The sequence below is a fragment of the Eptatretus burgeri genome, chromosome 13, assembly GCF_056783735.1.
Source record: "Eptatretus burgeri isolate ZD-2024b chromosome 13, Ebu_testis_v1, whole genome shotgun sequence".
Classification (NCBI taxonomy): Eukaryota; Metazoa; Chordata; class Myxini; order Myxiniformes; family Myxinidae; genus Eptatretus; species Eptatretus burgeri.
In genome coordinates, this window is record NC_140973.1 from 75,352,297 (window position 1) to 75,369,796 (window position 17,500).

The window sequence follows — 17,500 nt, forward strand, 5'->3', positions numbered from 1 at the left end:
AATATTCCGAGCACAAAAGTGAATATTTTGTCGGCCCGATCCACACTCGGTTATTTCAGACAAACCTCATCCAATTTCTGCTGACAAACTTGGGGCGTTTTGGCAATTGGTGTGGCATGAAACCATCTCGGTTTGTGGTACTATACAAGCACCAAGGATGCATCGACGAGACATGTTTGTGGAAAAAAAATCGAAAAATTGTTCACCATTTGAGTTAAATCATATGGTCATGTAACTCGATGACAGTACGGATATGGTGGTCTACTTCCGTATGTGATGTCACGGCGAATCTGAAGGAGAAGAAGAAGATTTCGACCTTTAATCGCAAATTTACCGACTTTATAATTCAGAATTCACATCACATCGATATTGAAGGGTATCAAGGGATTGATCAGTGTCAAGGTAGTCTGAGTGATTGGGTTCCCCTTTAAAGAAAGGTACGTGCTGCTTCTGTTTGACACTTAGGGGGAGGAGGGGAGGGGAGGAGAGGGGGAAAGGTCATATGACAATCCATGTTATTATTGCCAATCATTATTATCCCCATGCTTTTTGAAAAAAATGGAGGGGATATTGCAATCATTTTTGGATAAAACAAAAACAGAGTGAAGCAGTTGCACTCAGAAAGGGTGATCCCTTCATTAAGGATCCATGGTCGTTTGATCCCATGAATTTATTAGATTGAGAAGCTGTTAAATAAGAGTTCATCGCACAAGCACATCTCAAGTATCAAAGGGGAAGTGGTTGGAAAGGAAGAAGGGTGGAAGGGAGTGTTTGGATTTCGTTCTGACACCAACAACGAACAAGAGAAAATGGTGATGCAACGGACAGGAAGACGTACCATAAATGACAGCATCAGGGTCCCAGTGTTCCAAATCAATGAGATACCTATGGAGTGAAAAAACTGTAATAGCATCCTCAAACCCATTGGGCACTGCAGTGTCGGAATCGCAAACAAGTGTCAGGTGGCTGCTCGCGAATTGCAGGCCCACAGGAACAGCTGCGATAGCACATTTTAGCTGGTGTGCAATCTTTCAAAGGAATAATTAAAACACAATACAAAACATTGCAAATAATAATTACCAACACAAAGCACTTCAGATTAAAAATTTTTTTTTTTTTTTAATGGAATGCTCTGAAGACATCAACAAGAGGGTTTTAAAAGGATTGCACACTATCTACCTGCAGAGGAGATAGCCTGTGCGGTTCACCCCATGTGTGCAATGTACGCCAATAACTTTGTCTGAGACACCGACGGGGACGGTTTGTGAAGAGAGAGAAAGAAAGAGAACATAATATAATTTAAGAATGCACTTAGAAAAACCACAAGCTTTAAACAACACACTGCAGCGTAATCAAATGGCTTCCTGAATCCATTGCCAAGGTCCTCCCTCCAGTCAGTCAAGATTTCAACCGATGGAAACGTCATGCTCTCTCACATAACCAACTGCAGTGCTTTTCTATACTCATGACCCACCACCCCCCCCCCCCCCACTCCTACTTCCCTTCGTACACTGTGATTCGTCTGACCATCCATGCTTTTTTTCTTTGCCCGTTCCTCTCCATCCTTTTCTCCATTTAACCTTTCTCCCTGAATCATTCACACTGTTCTTTCATGAGCCTTGACACCCCAATTTTTTTTTTACTCCGCATAACTGCCTGCAATGTGATTTAGTCCTCAATATCGAACAGTAACACAAACACTCACCGTTCTCGATATTTTTTGCCAGGAAGTACTTCACCGTTTCATTGAATTGGTCAATGACGTCCTGATTCGGAACGGACTTCCCTTCAGTATAAATCTTCATGTAATCTATTCCAGCTTGCAAAAACTCCTAAACACATAAATGGGAAAAGCATCACAAAACATTAAAAAAAAAAAATGCAGGTCAACAAATGGCAGTTTTCGCTGGAGAACAACAATGACGACGATCAGAACTTCAGAAAATCTTGCACTTTTGACATGTATAGGATCACACATAGTGGATGTTCAAGTGGTTGGGCACAACAAATGCATACCTTCATTACTTGCAATTAACTAGAGAATACATAGAACGCCTTACCCCACACTGTCTTGAGAAACAAGGACATGGGCGGGGACTACGAGCGGCAAATTTGATTGGTCGTGTCGTGATGACGTAGAACGCTGTAATATTTTGTCCCAGTAATGCTGAAAGGAAGGGCTTTGAAAGCGCCAAAAATGTGATTTGTGTTCTTCAGTGTTTGAGTGGGCTACATAATTCAAGGGAAATAGAATAAAGGTTTTGAACGTTGTATAAAAAGTTTTTTCGGAGGTTTACCACCAATGATGCAGAGTCTTTTACACCACCTAATTTAACACGTGCAGTGTCGTTCCTGTTGTTTGAATCCTTTATGACGTCCATAAAACACAGTACATTTCCTGTTTGGAATTATTTTCAATTTCGCTTGACTGCCAGACAGACAGAGTTAAAAAAAAATAATCTCACTCATGTCTGCACATGCACACTCAGGACAAATTTAGAGACAAAGTACTAGTAAACTACAGATTTGTTTTCCGATTCGTGTTCAAATTACAACATTCAATTGAAATCAAGTTGTTCTTTGATCATAAACTGACATCTGCAGACAGACAGACAGCAGATGTGAACTAATTGCTTAACCCCACTTTTCGCTTCGTGTGCACGTGGTAATAACTTTGTCCTTTCATCATCTTGTTCCTTTGCTGGCATGCCGTTGCATCAATGAGTACACAGTCCTTTGTAAGGAGCGTTAGGGTGAGTGACACATCTATCAGAGTCACTTGGCCAGGTAAAAAAGAAAAAAAAAACGCACCCAATGATGCCTCTTGAAAATGGCAGGTCATTGTGTACCGTACCAATTGGCTGAATTCTACATTCCCACCCTGATGTATGGGGGGCATTGCATCGATGGCACATGTGTGCACGCATTAAGGACACAACCGGACATCTAGTACTGCATATAGAAGAAGCTATAAGGTAGTTAGAAGCTAATAATGCACACAAGCATGCACGAACTTGGTGGTGCACTGCCTGTTGGAAGCCCTGGAGGAAAAAAAGTACTTATCTTTTACAATCAACTATGTTCACAAATAAATAGTTTTACACTAAGTTCAAAATGTTCCTCTGGATTTCATTCTCACCCGACGGTCATAGTATCGTGAAGTGTTGGTGAGGTCAATCACCAGGCCGAGCCTGAGCTGCTGCCTTTCGATCTCGAACATGAGATCCATAGGCCCAAATTGCAAATGAGCTGGAACGTTTCTGAGAATTGCCTACAAAGTGAAATCGCATTGAGTTCCAGATTTTATGAAAAATTCAATGTAAGCAATGACAGATTCAACAATATACAATTCAACTTGGTAGAATAACACTCACATGCATGTGCACACATAGATACATACGTACATACATGCACACACATACAAATGCAACTAACGACTTTTGTAAGAGACTGCAAAAGACAGAATCACCCAATTCTAAAAGTAGTCAGCTGTTTTATCCCCCCCCCCCCCACCACCCAGGCAGTATTAGTCAGCCTACAGGCCTGAATAGCATCAGCAAACTCATGCCACTGCAGTATTGGAATCACAAGCAATAAGTGGCAAATGGCTGCTTGCAAATTGCAGTCAGCCGACAAGCCTTCGACACCTTTCCTTGCCACCAAGACAGTCATGCCAGCACAACACCCCTTGGGAAGGGAATTGATCGATGGACAGATTGCCGACGATCCACCACAAAATAGTGGTGTGACATAGAGCGGCGGAGGATGGTTGTCGAAAAAGAGGTCAAAATATCCCGGTTGCGAAATTAAACTTGGTATCACCATTGCTCATGCCTGTTCTCCCATCATTTCAAAAGTGAATGTTGACATTTTCAAATGCAGTGCAAGAAGCGGCCGCCATAAACGGGAGAGGCGAACGCACGGACAGCTTCCTTCCTTGTCTCCGTCTCCGTCTCCGTCTCCGTCTCCGTCTCCGTCTCCGTCTCCGTCTCCGTCTCCGTCTCCGTCTCCGTCTCCGTCTCCGTCTCCGTCTCCGTCTCCGTCTCCCTCTCCCTCTCCCTCTCCCTCTCCCTCTCCCTCTCCCTCTCCCTCTCTCTCTCCCCATCCTTATTCCCTCTCTCCTCCTCCCCCTCCCCCTTTCCCTCTCTCCCCCACTCCCCTCTTTATATGTCTGTACTCTATCCTTTTTAAACAGCTTTAATTAGCTTTTCAGTTGTTAATTTTATTTGATACTAGCAAATACAATCCGTTGCTTCGCTGACGGGAATATGGAATCAGATTTTGAATATCAGCTTTTAATTACAGCGATCTCTGTCTTTTATAAATGTAGATAATACTTCTCAAAGCAATCCAATATGAGAGCGAAGTCAATGGCATGCCAACACGAATCCCCACTCTTCCCACATAAAGCAAAGTTAAAGATGGCAAAAAGTTCCACCACAATTGACCCAATATCTAATTTTGAGTAAAAACATTTTTCCGTTTAACACGTGATCTGAAGTACCTACCCCCAGGGGCATGAACCTGGGGGTCAAATCCAAGATAAAGTATTTTTTACAAATCATTTAATATAATACTTAATGTGTCCCCCAATGTTGATTGCACATACAAAGTTCATTACAAAATGTTAAAAATGTGCCCGCAATTGCATTTTTTCAGTCTTTGACCTTTTTTCCGTACTCCAGGGGGTGGGGCCAAAATGACTACTCTCGCACCTTCTTGCTATGTGGTGATCATAACGACCATGTTTGGTGACTTTCTTCCCAACCATTTAGGAGATAGTGTGAGCAACAGACAGACAGACAGACAGACACAGACAATTACAACAACATCCCGACTTATTTTTTTCAAAAAGCATGGGCATAATACAATGTACATGCATGCACACCCCTACACCTAGCACCTCTTCACGGTAATGGTAATTAAGTATGAACCCATGCTACGTTGGGTTCACACTCAACTCAATAAGTGTGAAACCAATGGTCCTGACCACCAAGGGTTGACAAATATAAAAAATAAACAAATACACAGAACCACAAACTGCTAAAGGCTATCACAGCTGCTACTCTACGAACCTCAGCCTCAGTCGGTTAACTTGTACTGAAAAGTTGTTACGCTTACAAAAAAACAAAAAAAAACATGTCATGCCCATTCTATCTCACCTTGCACAATGGGACTTTGAATGCAATGAAACGTGTTCCTTCTACACGCCTCCCGATGCTCAAATAATTAATCCATCTGGATAAGCACAGCAGACGAAATAATGAGGGCAACAAAACTGTGGGAAACACATTGTCAATTATATCATACAGAATTAAAAAAAATGTAACTTGCTCAAGTAAAGGTTAATCCCAGATGTATGCCCTGAGGCATTGCGGCCCTCTTCGTCCGCTGGCTTGCGTATGTTCTTCTGCAACTTGCGATGCTTTATTATTCTCTTACTAACCAAAAGAACCTCGGCCCAGCTATAAACAGTCATCCTGGTGTTTCACAGGCAGGGTGTGTGCCGTTCCTTCGGATGTAGATTAAACAGGTGTCCCGTCTGCCGGCATTGGTTGGTGGAAATTAAAGGTCCCACGGTGTGCTTGGCAAAGATTTGGCGAGCTATCGCCGGCACCCTGAACAAATTCAAAATTCCTGCCCTGACTTCCTATGTTGGAGTGGCGACCCATCCAGAATTGTAACCCGAGCCAAGAAACTGCTTTGGCAAAACAGATAGTCTGTATAGAACATGGTACATGATTAATAACCCAAGGATTTCCAGTATAGGGAGATCAAAGATTGTGAAGCCAAGCTAAACCGACCTGTTGGAAGTCTCCCAAAGAAAGCTCAAGCATTTATTTATCACATCTTATACCCATGGAAGAAATGTACGGTCTAACACGAGAATGAAGACCCAACTACGATTAAGCATTGCTCAGATTTGCTCAATTCTGGAACTGTTTTATTTTGAAAACACACACAATTTCATTAATTACAATTTTAAAATCCTATCTTATTATAGTTACTTTTTATTAACTCTCACCTTTCTATAACCTCTCCTTTTTTGTAAAGTGCTTTGAAATTTTGCTTCCAAAAATAATCGTGCCTTTTCTATAAACAAACAAACAACAACAAAAAAACATCGAGTGCCTTTTCTGTAAAAATAAAAAATAAAATCTACTGCCTTTTATGTGAAGAAAAAAACCCAACAAAATCTAGTGCATTTTCTATAAAGAATAATTATAATCATTAAAAAAAATCTAGTGCATTTTCTGCAAAAAACCCCAAAAGAGTCGAGTGTGTCTTCTATAAATAGTGCATTTTCTATAAATAATAATAATAATAATACAAAAAAAAAAATCTTGTGCCTTTTCGACAAAAAAATAAAATAAAATCTAGTGCCTTTTCTATGAACCAAAAAATAAAATCTAGTGCATTTTCTATAAATAAAATAATATCGTGCCTTTTCTACAAAAAAATAAAAAATAGAATCTAGTGCCTTTTCAACGAACCAAAAACAAAAAATCTCGTGCCTTTCCTATAAAAACAATAAAATCTAGTGCCTTTCCTATAAAAACAATTAAATCTTGTGCCTTTTCTATACAAAAAAAAATCATGTCTTTTATGTAAATATTGTTGTGGTTCTCGGAACCGCATGCATACAACAGATAGGTGTCCCAAGACAGTTATTCCATTATTATACGTGTAGATAGTCCCCTTCCTTTTGTTTAGTGGGACAACAAGGGAGTGCATTGCGATGATCTAATAGCTAGGGGTTGCTCAAATCATTTTCTTCTTCATTTCGTCCCCACTCTTCTTTTCGTCTGATTATTCCTAAGGTAAATTAGCGCGTGCAGCGCCACGGTGAGGAAACTGCTGCACAGAGATCCTCATCCCCGGGCGAGCACTAAACCTGGCGTGTGCGGCGAGTCATGTGCGCTTGGCAGTGCGGGGTTGTCGACTCGAGCTTCCGATGGTCTGGGGAGGATTGCCGGTTGCATTAAAAAGGCATACGAATGAGTGTCTCTTAAGAAGCTGCACGAATGGTGTTTTTTACGGCACGGGAAACACAGCCAGCACGACACCCATGCTGCACGAAACGTGTACAGATGCCGATAAAGCCGACTCCATGCCATGTTGGGCAGTATATGAGTGTGCGGGTAGAAGCGGCTTGTTACTTTTCAACCTCAATATCCGACACATATTGGTGTTCGCCCCACGCACATGCCAGCGGAGTTGTGTGAACGCGAGCGCTGGCCACGTGCGTAATGGCGTAACCGTGCACACTGTATAGAATGTGCTCGAAAGCAGACACGTACGCCGCTTGTGAAACATGCATGGATTTATCCATGGCGATGTACCTTCGGTCCTCGCTGGCAGCAGTGGATTCTCCACGGATGGTGAACGTCTTGTCGTCTCTACAGCCAGCGAAGCTGCGATCGAGCCGGGGAATGTACAGTGCGGGCCACGTTGGCGTGTGTGGAGCGAGCACGTTGATAGACGCTGGTAGAACGCGCGAGCGGGCATGCAGGACCCTCGACAGGCCGCCTGGGCATGGCCCAGGGGTTTTCGCAGGATGATTCGCGTGCCAACTTCGGTGTGGGCGATTTGTGTCATGTCGTGGGGTCGGAGCGAAATATGTTCGCTGTCTGGGATGGCCTTGCCGGAAACGAAGTGAGGTGCTTTCCGGCCCAAGCTGGCAGGCCACGTGAGGGGTCGGGGCCAATCAGAGCACCCAATTCAGGTGATGACATTACGATTCAGGGTGACCCCTTCCCCCGAGCTGCAAATCCTCTAAAGGTCGGAGAAGTCCCTCCGTCTCGGTCTTGCTTTTTGAGTTTCTCCGCCTCGCCTCGTTGACACCGCCACGACCCGCCTCCTGCTGCCCAGACTCCACCTCCTCATCTCAGCCCACGTCGACCCCACCCGCCTACCTGGTCCTGCCTACTACTCCGTCCTCGCACTCTGGACTCTGCCCCTTCTCGACTCAAGCTCCTCCTTTACAGTGCCCAATTCCTGGTTCTAAACTCCCTCTTCATTGGGTTTTCTGTGTCTATGTGTGTATGTATGTGTGTGTCCTGGCACCTGTCTGCCTAAGTCACATTTGCTCTACGGTGAGGATATGGCGGCCGTACGCCCTCTGAATTGACAGAAACGTGCGGCGGCCGCAGAGTTTCTGTGGTGGCCTCAGGGTGGCCCTACGCCATTTGGCTATCTTTTACAGGCCGTAGGGGTCACCGTGGAATTATAACACGGAGTTGTAACTTTTTTCATTTCTACGTTCGCTGTTGCAATTAGACAAGCCGAAAAAAAAAGTGTTAAAAAAAAAAAATGAACCCATTCGTTACCGTCCGTCTGGCCGCACGTTCGCCTTAGGGCCCGCCCCCCTGCGGTCGCCTTGCGGGCACCTTGAGGCTACCTTCAAATGAATGGGGGGAAGGGAAAAACTTTCTGACCCACACCCCAAAAGCTCAAAATAGGAGACTCATTTTCTCTCCACCAATCCCCTTCCCTCCCAAATAAGCAAATATAAAATTGAGACTCATTTTCTCCCCCTCCCATACAAGCAAATGTAAAATTGAGACTCATTTTCTCCACCTACCATACAAGGAAATGTAAAATGGAGACGATGAAAGGTTGAGACACTGATTAAAGCACTTCTTCCCTTTCATATTTTCATTCCACTCAAAGAGCGAACCAACGAATATTTGTCCATGTTCTACTTTAGGGAATAACTTAATTTTCTTCGAACATTCATTTCCAGCGAGTATATTCACAAAGAATAACTTAGAACTTGGTTCTTGATTTAAGTATCTTTGTTGAGCAGAAATGAAATGATAAACTTCTCTTAATGCTCTTATTTGGCCATCTCCTGAGCCACATATCATTTGGAGATTGTAGTAAATAGTTTTTCCATTGTTCAATTGATAACCGTCAAAGTTTTCAGTCCATTCAAGGATATTAATTTTTTTCTTTGCATCCTCCAACTTATTTGTAATTAAATTTATCCGCTTATTTGTTTTATCTACATTTACCCCAGTTATTTCTTCAAGAAGACTTATTTGATATTTCTCACATTCTTTATGTTTCCCATTTAAATACCAAAGCTGATTGCATCTGCACTCTTTGGTTTGGTTATTGCTTGGTTCTATCATGTATAAATCAGTAAAAAGATGGCGGTAGCCTGTTAAAATTCCCACCCCAATATCTTCACACTTATACTTATAACCATAAGGGAGACTATTGATTCCATTCTCTAAAATATAGCTTTTATCATCAAAAGCTCCTAATGCTTTCATATTTATCTCTTCTGTATATAATTGATGTTTATAACTTCTTATTGCATTCATTTTTCTGTACTCTTACTTCTTTAAGGTTAAACAGTTGGAATAATGTTTAAAGTTTATTGTTTCCTTGATTATATTTTTTCTTTCTTCCCTTTAGCTTCTTATCAGACCTTTCAATGTTATTATTATCAATATAGGTGAAAGCATAAGACTTTGATCTCAATCATATAAATTCACTCATGACCTTCCCACCCAATTCATCTTTAAACTTACCAATAACCTTTTTATTCTTTGATGAAAACAACACATCACCTGACTTATAATTACTTGTATCATATATATCAATATTATAAATCATATCCTCATATACATCACTTGTCTTAATTTCTAATATAAAACAACATTTTTCCATATATAACAATGACACATTATCCTTATACTTTGATTTTAAATTATTATAGTAATAGTCATACAGTCATATACAATAGCCTGGTGTTGGCGTCGTGGTTTGGGTAGCGGCTTGGGATCCAAAAGGTCGAGTTCAAGCCCCGTTGGCCGATTGAATTAATATACACCAGGAGGTTGACTCAACCTGTCATCCTTCCGAGGTCGGCGAAGTGAGTACCAGTGTACTGGGCCCGTTGTAGCCCCGGTTAGAATAGGTGTACCATATCCCTGTGTCGTAAGAGGCGACCAGGGTTGCGTCAGGAAGGGCATCTGGCGTAAAAGCTGTGCCAAATCATTATGTGGATCATAACGGATGATCTGCTGTGGCGACCCCTAACGGGAGCAGCCAAAAGAAGAAGAAGATAGTAATAGTCATACATTAACGACTTTGACAAGTCAAGAATTGATATTCCTACATAAAAAGGTTTATCCATTTCAATACTCTCTTTTTCAAATGAATAGTACAAAAGTTATCTGAAAACACCTCCGCTCGCTCAAAACTTGGTCTATTAATTAACTTTGAAGCTTGTTTCCAAGATGTAGCAAGTCTTATGTTTTGTTGATTCCAAGCATTTTCCATAGTATAGTCTTTTTAAATACAACATTATTTATTAATTTATAAAAGTCCTTCTCAAAATCTGTTTTTGCTTCTGTTCTCCTTTTTGTATTAAAATCGATATACTTCTTTAACCAATGACTGTTTAAATTTCAAAATCCTATGAATTTTCCTCACTCTCAACCCAGCACATAAGTATTGTCTCAAGTTCCTTTGATGCAAAACATAACTTTCTTTATCATTTAATGTAGTAAGTAGTTTTTCTGTAGATTTACCTTAAATATTAAATGACTGTTGGTAATCACTTAACCATTCTTTTCTTGGACTTTCTTTATCAGGGGCATAAGGTAGGTCTTTATGTTTGTTATGAAGTTCTTCTGGATATTTTAAATCAACCTCAAAATAATATCCAACTTCAGCTTCATCCAATTCTTTGTGAGAGGAGACAACAATGTCTTGTAAAACTTTTTCATATTGTTTTTCTTTAACCCATTTAAGTTTTCCATCAGGTAAAGATTGAGACATAGCCCACCCATACAAATTGTTAGCATCATAATACATCAGGTAAAAGTTGTCCTCATTCTTATAATAATCAGGAAGATATTCATTATTTGCTTTAGCATATCTCTTGGAACATAATTGGGATATTCCTCCTCTTTTAGCCTTCTCTATCATAAAAAGCATATCTATATCACTGATTAATTCCAAATTCTGTTTTGTCATTTTTAACAAAGCACTCCAAGCCAAACCCGGGGCTGTGTAATAGTGAGCGAGGTCTAATACATAAGAATTTTTATTATGACAGACTGTTCTAAAAGTTTCAAACACATCAGCCAATAACAATACATCAGTTTTAAGATACAAATAATAATATTCTCCAAGATTCTTTATATTAAACTTCTCCCAAACCTATTTAGCTTGTGTATAATCTCTATCAGAAATATGAGTTTTATTCAATTTTCTCTAGAAACTTTCCCTTGAAGGAAGTTGTTTCTTTAAACTTCTCAAATGAATCCATGTAGTCATACAGATATATTCCCTTTTGTGATAAGAGATCAATCTCTTCTTGATTTGAGAAAGGTGATTTAAGATTCGGTAAGTTTTTAATATTTCATGCTAAGTTAGATAATGGACTTGCCATAAACTTGTACATGTCAAGAAATCTGATATGGGTTATGGGGGATGTATGAATTGTTTTCGTGAATGAGATGTATTTTTGATCTGTGTTGGGAATGGCAGAAATATCTCCAGATGTCTTTGAAAGTTCATTTATAAATAGATATGTGTCATTGTGAGCGTTGTTGTGAAGAAAGACAAGAATAAAGTTTGGGGGCTTGTAATTAAGATTACAATGGGAATGATCTGGACCTCTATATTTTCTAGAAAGAGGACATTGATCCCTAACTTTGACCTCTCCTCAATTTTCTCCTCACAAATATGACAGATACTGTTCTTTGTAAATTCCTTTTTCTCTCTCTTTGTTAATGACATTGGTTTAGAGGTATTAACCATTATTTACCTGAGTCTTATACAGTCTTTTTCCAATCGTCTTACAAACTCCTCTGAGGCATCTTCTCCTCTATAAAGTTCTAACTTGTATTCATCACCAACAGATGATTTGATATAAATATAATAACAGAACCCACAAGGAGTATGTTTTTGATATTTATTTGTGTATGATTTATTTGGATTTGAAGAAACAGTATCTATCTTTTCGAGGATACTTTCAAAATCAGCATATATCACAAACGGATGTTTTATAGATTTGTTCAAATCTTTGAATGATATGTTTGAACCTGCTTTTGGTAAATTGATGACGGTTGATTTATGATTATGACAATATTTCGAATGTTGATTTAATAGTTCTTTTGAATGAAAGGAGTTGAGACATCTCTTACAAGGATAAGTTTTACATTTTCTCTTGCATAGTTGTGATTTGGTTAATCTTGATAAATTTTTGATGAAAGCATAATGTGATTTTTCCTTTGAAGTAAAGTAGAGAAGGTCAATGTGTGTTTCATCATTTTTATAGTTGTTTGAAATTTTTAATATCTGAACTTTGTTTGTATCCGTTAATCCATATACATTAACAGATAGATTATTCATTTTCTCAAATTTAGATAAAACTTTAAATCTTTAACATTTAATGTATTCTCTTATTTCTTATAGTGTTCAACCCTTTCAGGTTTCCATTGTGGAGGATGCAAGTGAGCAAGAACAGACCATAGAAAACATTTATTATCTTTGTTTTGAATAGTAACAACCGCTTTCTTAAGTTTTATCTCTTTTGGGAAATCAAAGAAGAAGCTTGAAGAGGATATGATTTTAAGATGTGTATATCTAAAAAGATTATTTTTGTAATAGCAAATCCACTACCGACTACAGTGTTATCAACATCTTGTTCTTGTCTCTGGAGTTCATCGTAAACATCACATCTTTCAAAATCTTGAAATGATGAGATAAAGTGAGGGTTTGTCCTCATCTCGGGAGTAGTTTCATCACCTTCTCTTACCATATTCAATTTTACTCCCATATAAAACTAAAAAAAGTTTTCATTTCACTTAATGTGTTTTTAATTATCCTTTCAATCCTTTATTTAACCATATCAACAGCTTCAATGATTGAAGATGGTCCAGGGTCTTGAAAGCGAAACAATCATATTTTTATATGTCCTTTATTAAATGCCCCATCAGTGTTTTCAATGGAGAATTTAGTGGCACCTTTCCTTTCTTCATTGTTTTTGTGTTTGCATGATTGAGGGTGTTTATTATAATTTTTTTTAAAAGAATATCATCATCACATCTATCACAATGTTTCGTTTCTTGGTCAAGTGGAGATATTTGTCTGAAAAGATTGAATGTGTGTTTGTTGGTTTGAAGGTGTTTTTTATAACATTTATATTCATGATTACAAACATTGCAGTACGTTGTATTCACCATATTTATATAACAAAACTTTGCTTAAAATAAAATTTTCTTGATGAAAATCCCGTTTAATTAATAGGCGAATCTGTGCTTAAAACCATTTTATCCTCCAACTTTTTTCACTTAATAAATACAATGTATCAAGAAACAAAAGACAAGTTTCAATAGATCTCTTCATTTGTAAAAGAGACTGAGAAATATGTTGAGGATGTAAAATTGAATAAGGATAAATATAACAACTTTTGGATAAAAACATTTATAGTGAATAATATGAGTTCTTCAATTTCCTTCAGTGGAAGGGCTTTTAGTATATCTGGAAGAACATCAATTGAAGTAGCTCTAACAAAGGTTTCTCCTCTCCTTCTGGCAATATATTAAAAACTATAAAAAGCAATGAAATAAGAAAAAGTATCAAAAAGAAAAACCTCATGGATGAAGTTTTTGAAAGAAAAGATAAGACCCATCTGCAATATGCAAGGAGAAATTTGTATTTTTTTCAACAACCCTAAAGATGTAAATGCTGATGAAATAAAGGATGTTAATATATCAGGTGAAATGACATTTCATTCAATCGTAGTAAAGGATCATTTTAAAATTACCTTTAATATAAAAAATGTTGTTGTTGAATCTGTTAATGAAAAAAAGTATATAGATATATATGGTAATGTTTTTTCTACTAATTAAATATGAGTCATAATTCAACTGAATATTTTGAAGATTATGAGAGTGATAATAGTATCTCTGTTGGAATAGAAGACAGTTATGATACCGAGAGTTTGTGTTCAAACGATAGTTACGAAAGTAGTTTTATAGATGATTGTGAAAGCACCAATGAAAGTACCGAAGATGATACCGAAGATGAATTTTATTTGAAGTAAAGTTTAACTTAATATAAATATGAATAGTTTACTAGATTTTAAGCCTCTTGAATTTCCTGATTCTCCACATGACAAGTTTGAGAATTGTCCTGCGTGTGAAAGGCGGGTATTAAACAGAGTCAAAAGCCTATAAACAATGTATGTTCTGTGATTATTGGATTCGCTAGATATCCCTTATTGTCAGGTTTTCCGTGTGTGTGTGTGTGTGTGTGTGTGTGTGTGTGTGTGTGTGTGTGTGTGTGTGTGTGTGTGTCTGCGTCTGCAACGCGAGGCTCCACAGCACAAACCAGCAAACCAGCAAACCAATTTCGATGAAACTTGGCGAACAGGTGCCGTATGGGCTGGGAATGTGCACGTTTGAGTTTTGTTGCTAAGCAACCACCCGTTGCTATGCAGCGGCCGAAAAACCGCGTTCACTATTTTCAATGCTTGTCCTACAGTTTTGAATGTGGAGAAACGAGACTTCGGAGTTAAACACTTCGAGATATTTAGAAAATTTACTCGAGCCGATTTTTTATTTAGGTTTTATTTTTCAAATGGTAGTCCTTCAAAAATAGAGCGTCTATTTACAGTCATTTTTTATGAGGGGCTTAGGATAGTGGGCGTGGCTTATGGGAAGTGGGCGTGGCTTATGAAAAGTGGGCGTGGCTTATGAAAAATAATGTGTGGCTCAGGAAGTGGTCAAACAAGAGCATTGAGAGAAGTTTATCGGGTTTTCCGTCTGTTGGATTCGCTAGATATCCCTTATTGTTGGGTTTTCTGTGTGTGTGTGTGTGTGTGTGTGTGTGTGTGTGTGTGTGTGTGTGTGTGTGTGTGTGTGTGTGTGTGTGTGTGTGTGTGTGTGTGTGTGTGTGTGTGTGTGTGTGTGTGTGTGTGCGTGTGTGCGTGTGTGCGTGTGTGCGTGTGCGTGTGTGTGTGTGTGTGTGTGTGTGTCTGCAACGTGAGGCTCCACAGCACAAACCAGCAAACTGATTTTGAAGAAACTTGGCAAACAGGTGCCATATGGGGTGAGAGTGTGCGCGTTTGAATTTCGTTGCTGAGCAACCACCCATTGCTATGCAGCAGCCGAAAAACTGCGTTCACTATTTTCAATACTTGTCCTACAGTTTTGAATGTGGAGAAATGAGACTTCGGAATTAAACACTTCGAGATATTTAGAAAATTTTACTCGAGCCGATTTTTGATTTAGGTTTCATTTTTCAAATGGTAGTCCTTCAAAAATAGGGTGTCTATTTACCGTCATTTTTTATGAGGAGTGCCAGTTGGCAAAATACGCAAAAGGAAAAATCTTGCCAGGCAGAGGAACAATTGTATGTGAACCAATACATCTTGGCAATGAATCTTCGTCGGTGGATCGGTCAGAATGAAAAGCATCGTATCCAGCGCTTCGATCCTAGCGGATCCCTCGTCGCCTACCGGCTTGTCTTCTAATTAATGATAATAAAAAATATAAAAAGGAAAATAATTATTTGAGATTTCCACCAAAAATGAATTACTTTACAAGATTGATTTGAGAAATGAATGCAAAGTATGAGGGTGATAATACACCTTTTCTTACAAGAGAAGAGATTGAACAAATCACGACCATGTTTCGTGGATTGATGATTTATATTATTAACGATTGTCATTTTCAGGGAAATATCAACAAAAGATATCGAATAAATAAAATAATGGATTATCTTGAAATTAAACCTGAACTTCGAATAAAAGAGTTTCCAAAAAAGCCAATAAAAAATTTAATAACCTGTTTTCCAAATATATAAATGAATTATTTTTTACCCATTTGGGAAAATAAGATAAAATTTAATAACCATAAAAATCTTCCAAATTCATTAAGATGTCTCATAGTTGGTTCAAGCGGATGTGGAAAAACATGCTTACTTTTAAAGATGCTCTTTACTCCCAACTATTTGGAGTATTATAAATGAATAATTTTCACAAAGTCGAGTTTTCAACCGGAGTATCAAAAAACCTGCTGGTCTTCAAAAAGAAGATATAATCGGTTTATTTAAACTTCAAAACAAACAAATGATTACAACACTGAAGATACAATACAACTATTTTGTGATACACAGAGATATAAAACGAAATCAAAGCCGATAACTTGTATTCTTAGTGATAATACGGATGATACACCTTCTCCCCAAGATTTGGATAAATAAAAAAAGAACCTCGTTATCTTTGATGATTGTGTTTATGAGAAAAACCAAACGGTAATGGAGAGCTAATACACAAGAGGGAGATATTCTTCTTGTAATTGTATTTATCTTAGTCAATCATACTTTCAACTCCCTCGTCGCTCAATAAGAAACAATGCTAATACTTTTATTTTATTCAAGTTAAATTCAATAGATATAAACAATTTTTGGAGAGACAATTGTTCTACCTTATGTAGCAAAAAGGAATTTGGGGATTACATGAAGCACACGACTGAAAAATATAAATATATTGTTGTGAAACAAGATGAGATATTAAAAGATATATTTTTTTGTTTTATAAACAATTACAAATCTAAATGACAACTATGATTTTAAATTTTGTAGGTAAATCTGCTTTTGGAAAAACTTTCATAAATCAAGGTTCTTGTATCATACAAATGAAAATATTGTAAATTTTCTTTAAAAACACCATGTGATTCGTATTGTATCTACAACAACCAGAGCAATGCGACCAGTAGAAGTAGGTGAAGATTATTACTATATTTCAATCGAGGAACATATGCGATTGAGGAATGAAGGCCAAATCTTTGAGGAGGTTTCTCTTGGTACAACAAAATATTCACATTGTAAGAGTGAGTTAAAAAAACTAAAATCTGGTGGTCTTGGGATATTAGAAATTAATCCAGAAGGAATGAGACAAATTATTAAACATCTGAGTGGTAATGGGGTTAAGATTTTATCATTCGGTTTTGATGTTGATGAAGAAACTCAATGCAAACATATGAAAAGCAGAGATACAAGTATTAGTGAAGAAGAAATTACAACTCGTATTAATGTTAATAAAGAATTTGATGAAATATTTAAAGAAAAGGATTTATTTGAACACATCTACTTTTATGATGAAGAAAAGGAAAATTTCCCTGTTGACCTTTAGAATTCAGTGAATGATATTTTCCAATAAATAAATGGATGCGAAAGAAAGAGCAAGAAGATTTAAGGAGCATCAAGAGTTGGTTTCAAAAGTTGTAAAATAACAGGAAGACATAAAGAAGAAACACAGACAGAAACTAACGGGTGAAGAAGCATTTGAAAGAAAACATGATAAATTTTTTAAAGCACTTTTAAAAACCTCCCAAGAAAAAATTATAGATGCTTCCACATTTCCCACAATAGAATATACTCCTAAAAAACTTAAAATGTTAAAAGATTTCAGTCAAATGACGGAGAAAGAATTAGAGCATATAGGAGAATTAGAATATGATGATGA

General features: G+C 37.9%; 1 protein-coding gene across 2 annotated transcripts in view; it reads right to left on the bottom strand.

The window, feature by feature from the left end:
* Positions 1-17,500, bottom strand: part of DUSP11 (dual specificity phosphatase 11) — a 34,924-nt gene that overhangs the window by 6,006 nt on the left and 11,418 nt on the right. The window contains exons 2-6 of one of the 2 annotated variants that reach the window (XM_085853114.1): positions 5,163-5,238; positions 3,140-3,271; positions 1,706-1,832; positions 1,180-1,240; positions 839-885 (exon numbers count right to left, since the gene is read on the bottom strand). In XM_085853114.1, the coding sequence (XP_085709240.1) occupies positions 839-885; positions 1,180-1,240; positions 1,706-1,832; positions 3,140-3,271; positions 5,163-5,238 (443 nt within the window). The remainder of the gene's footprint in view (positions 1-838; positions 886-1,179; positions 1,241-1,705; positions 1,833-3,139; positions 3,272-5,162; positions 5,239-17,500) is intronic. The other variant, XM_085853115.1, reaches the window with a different exon arrangement.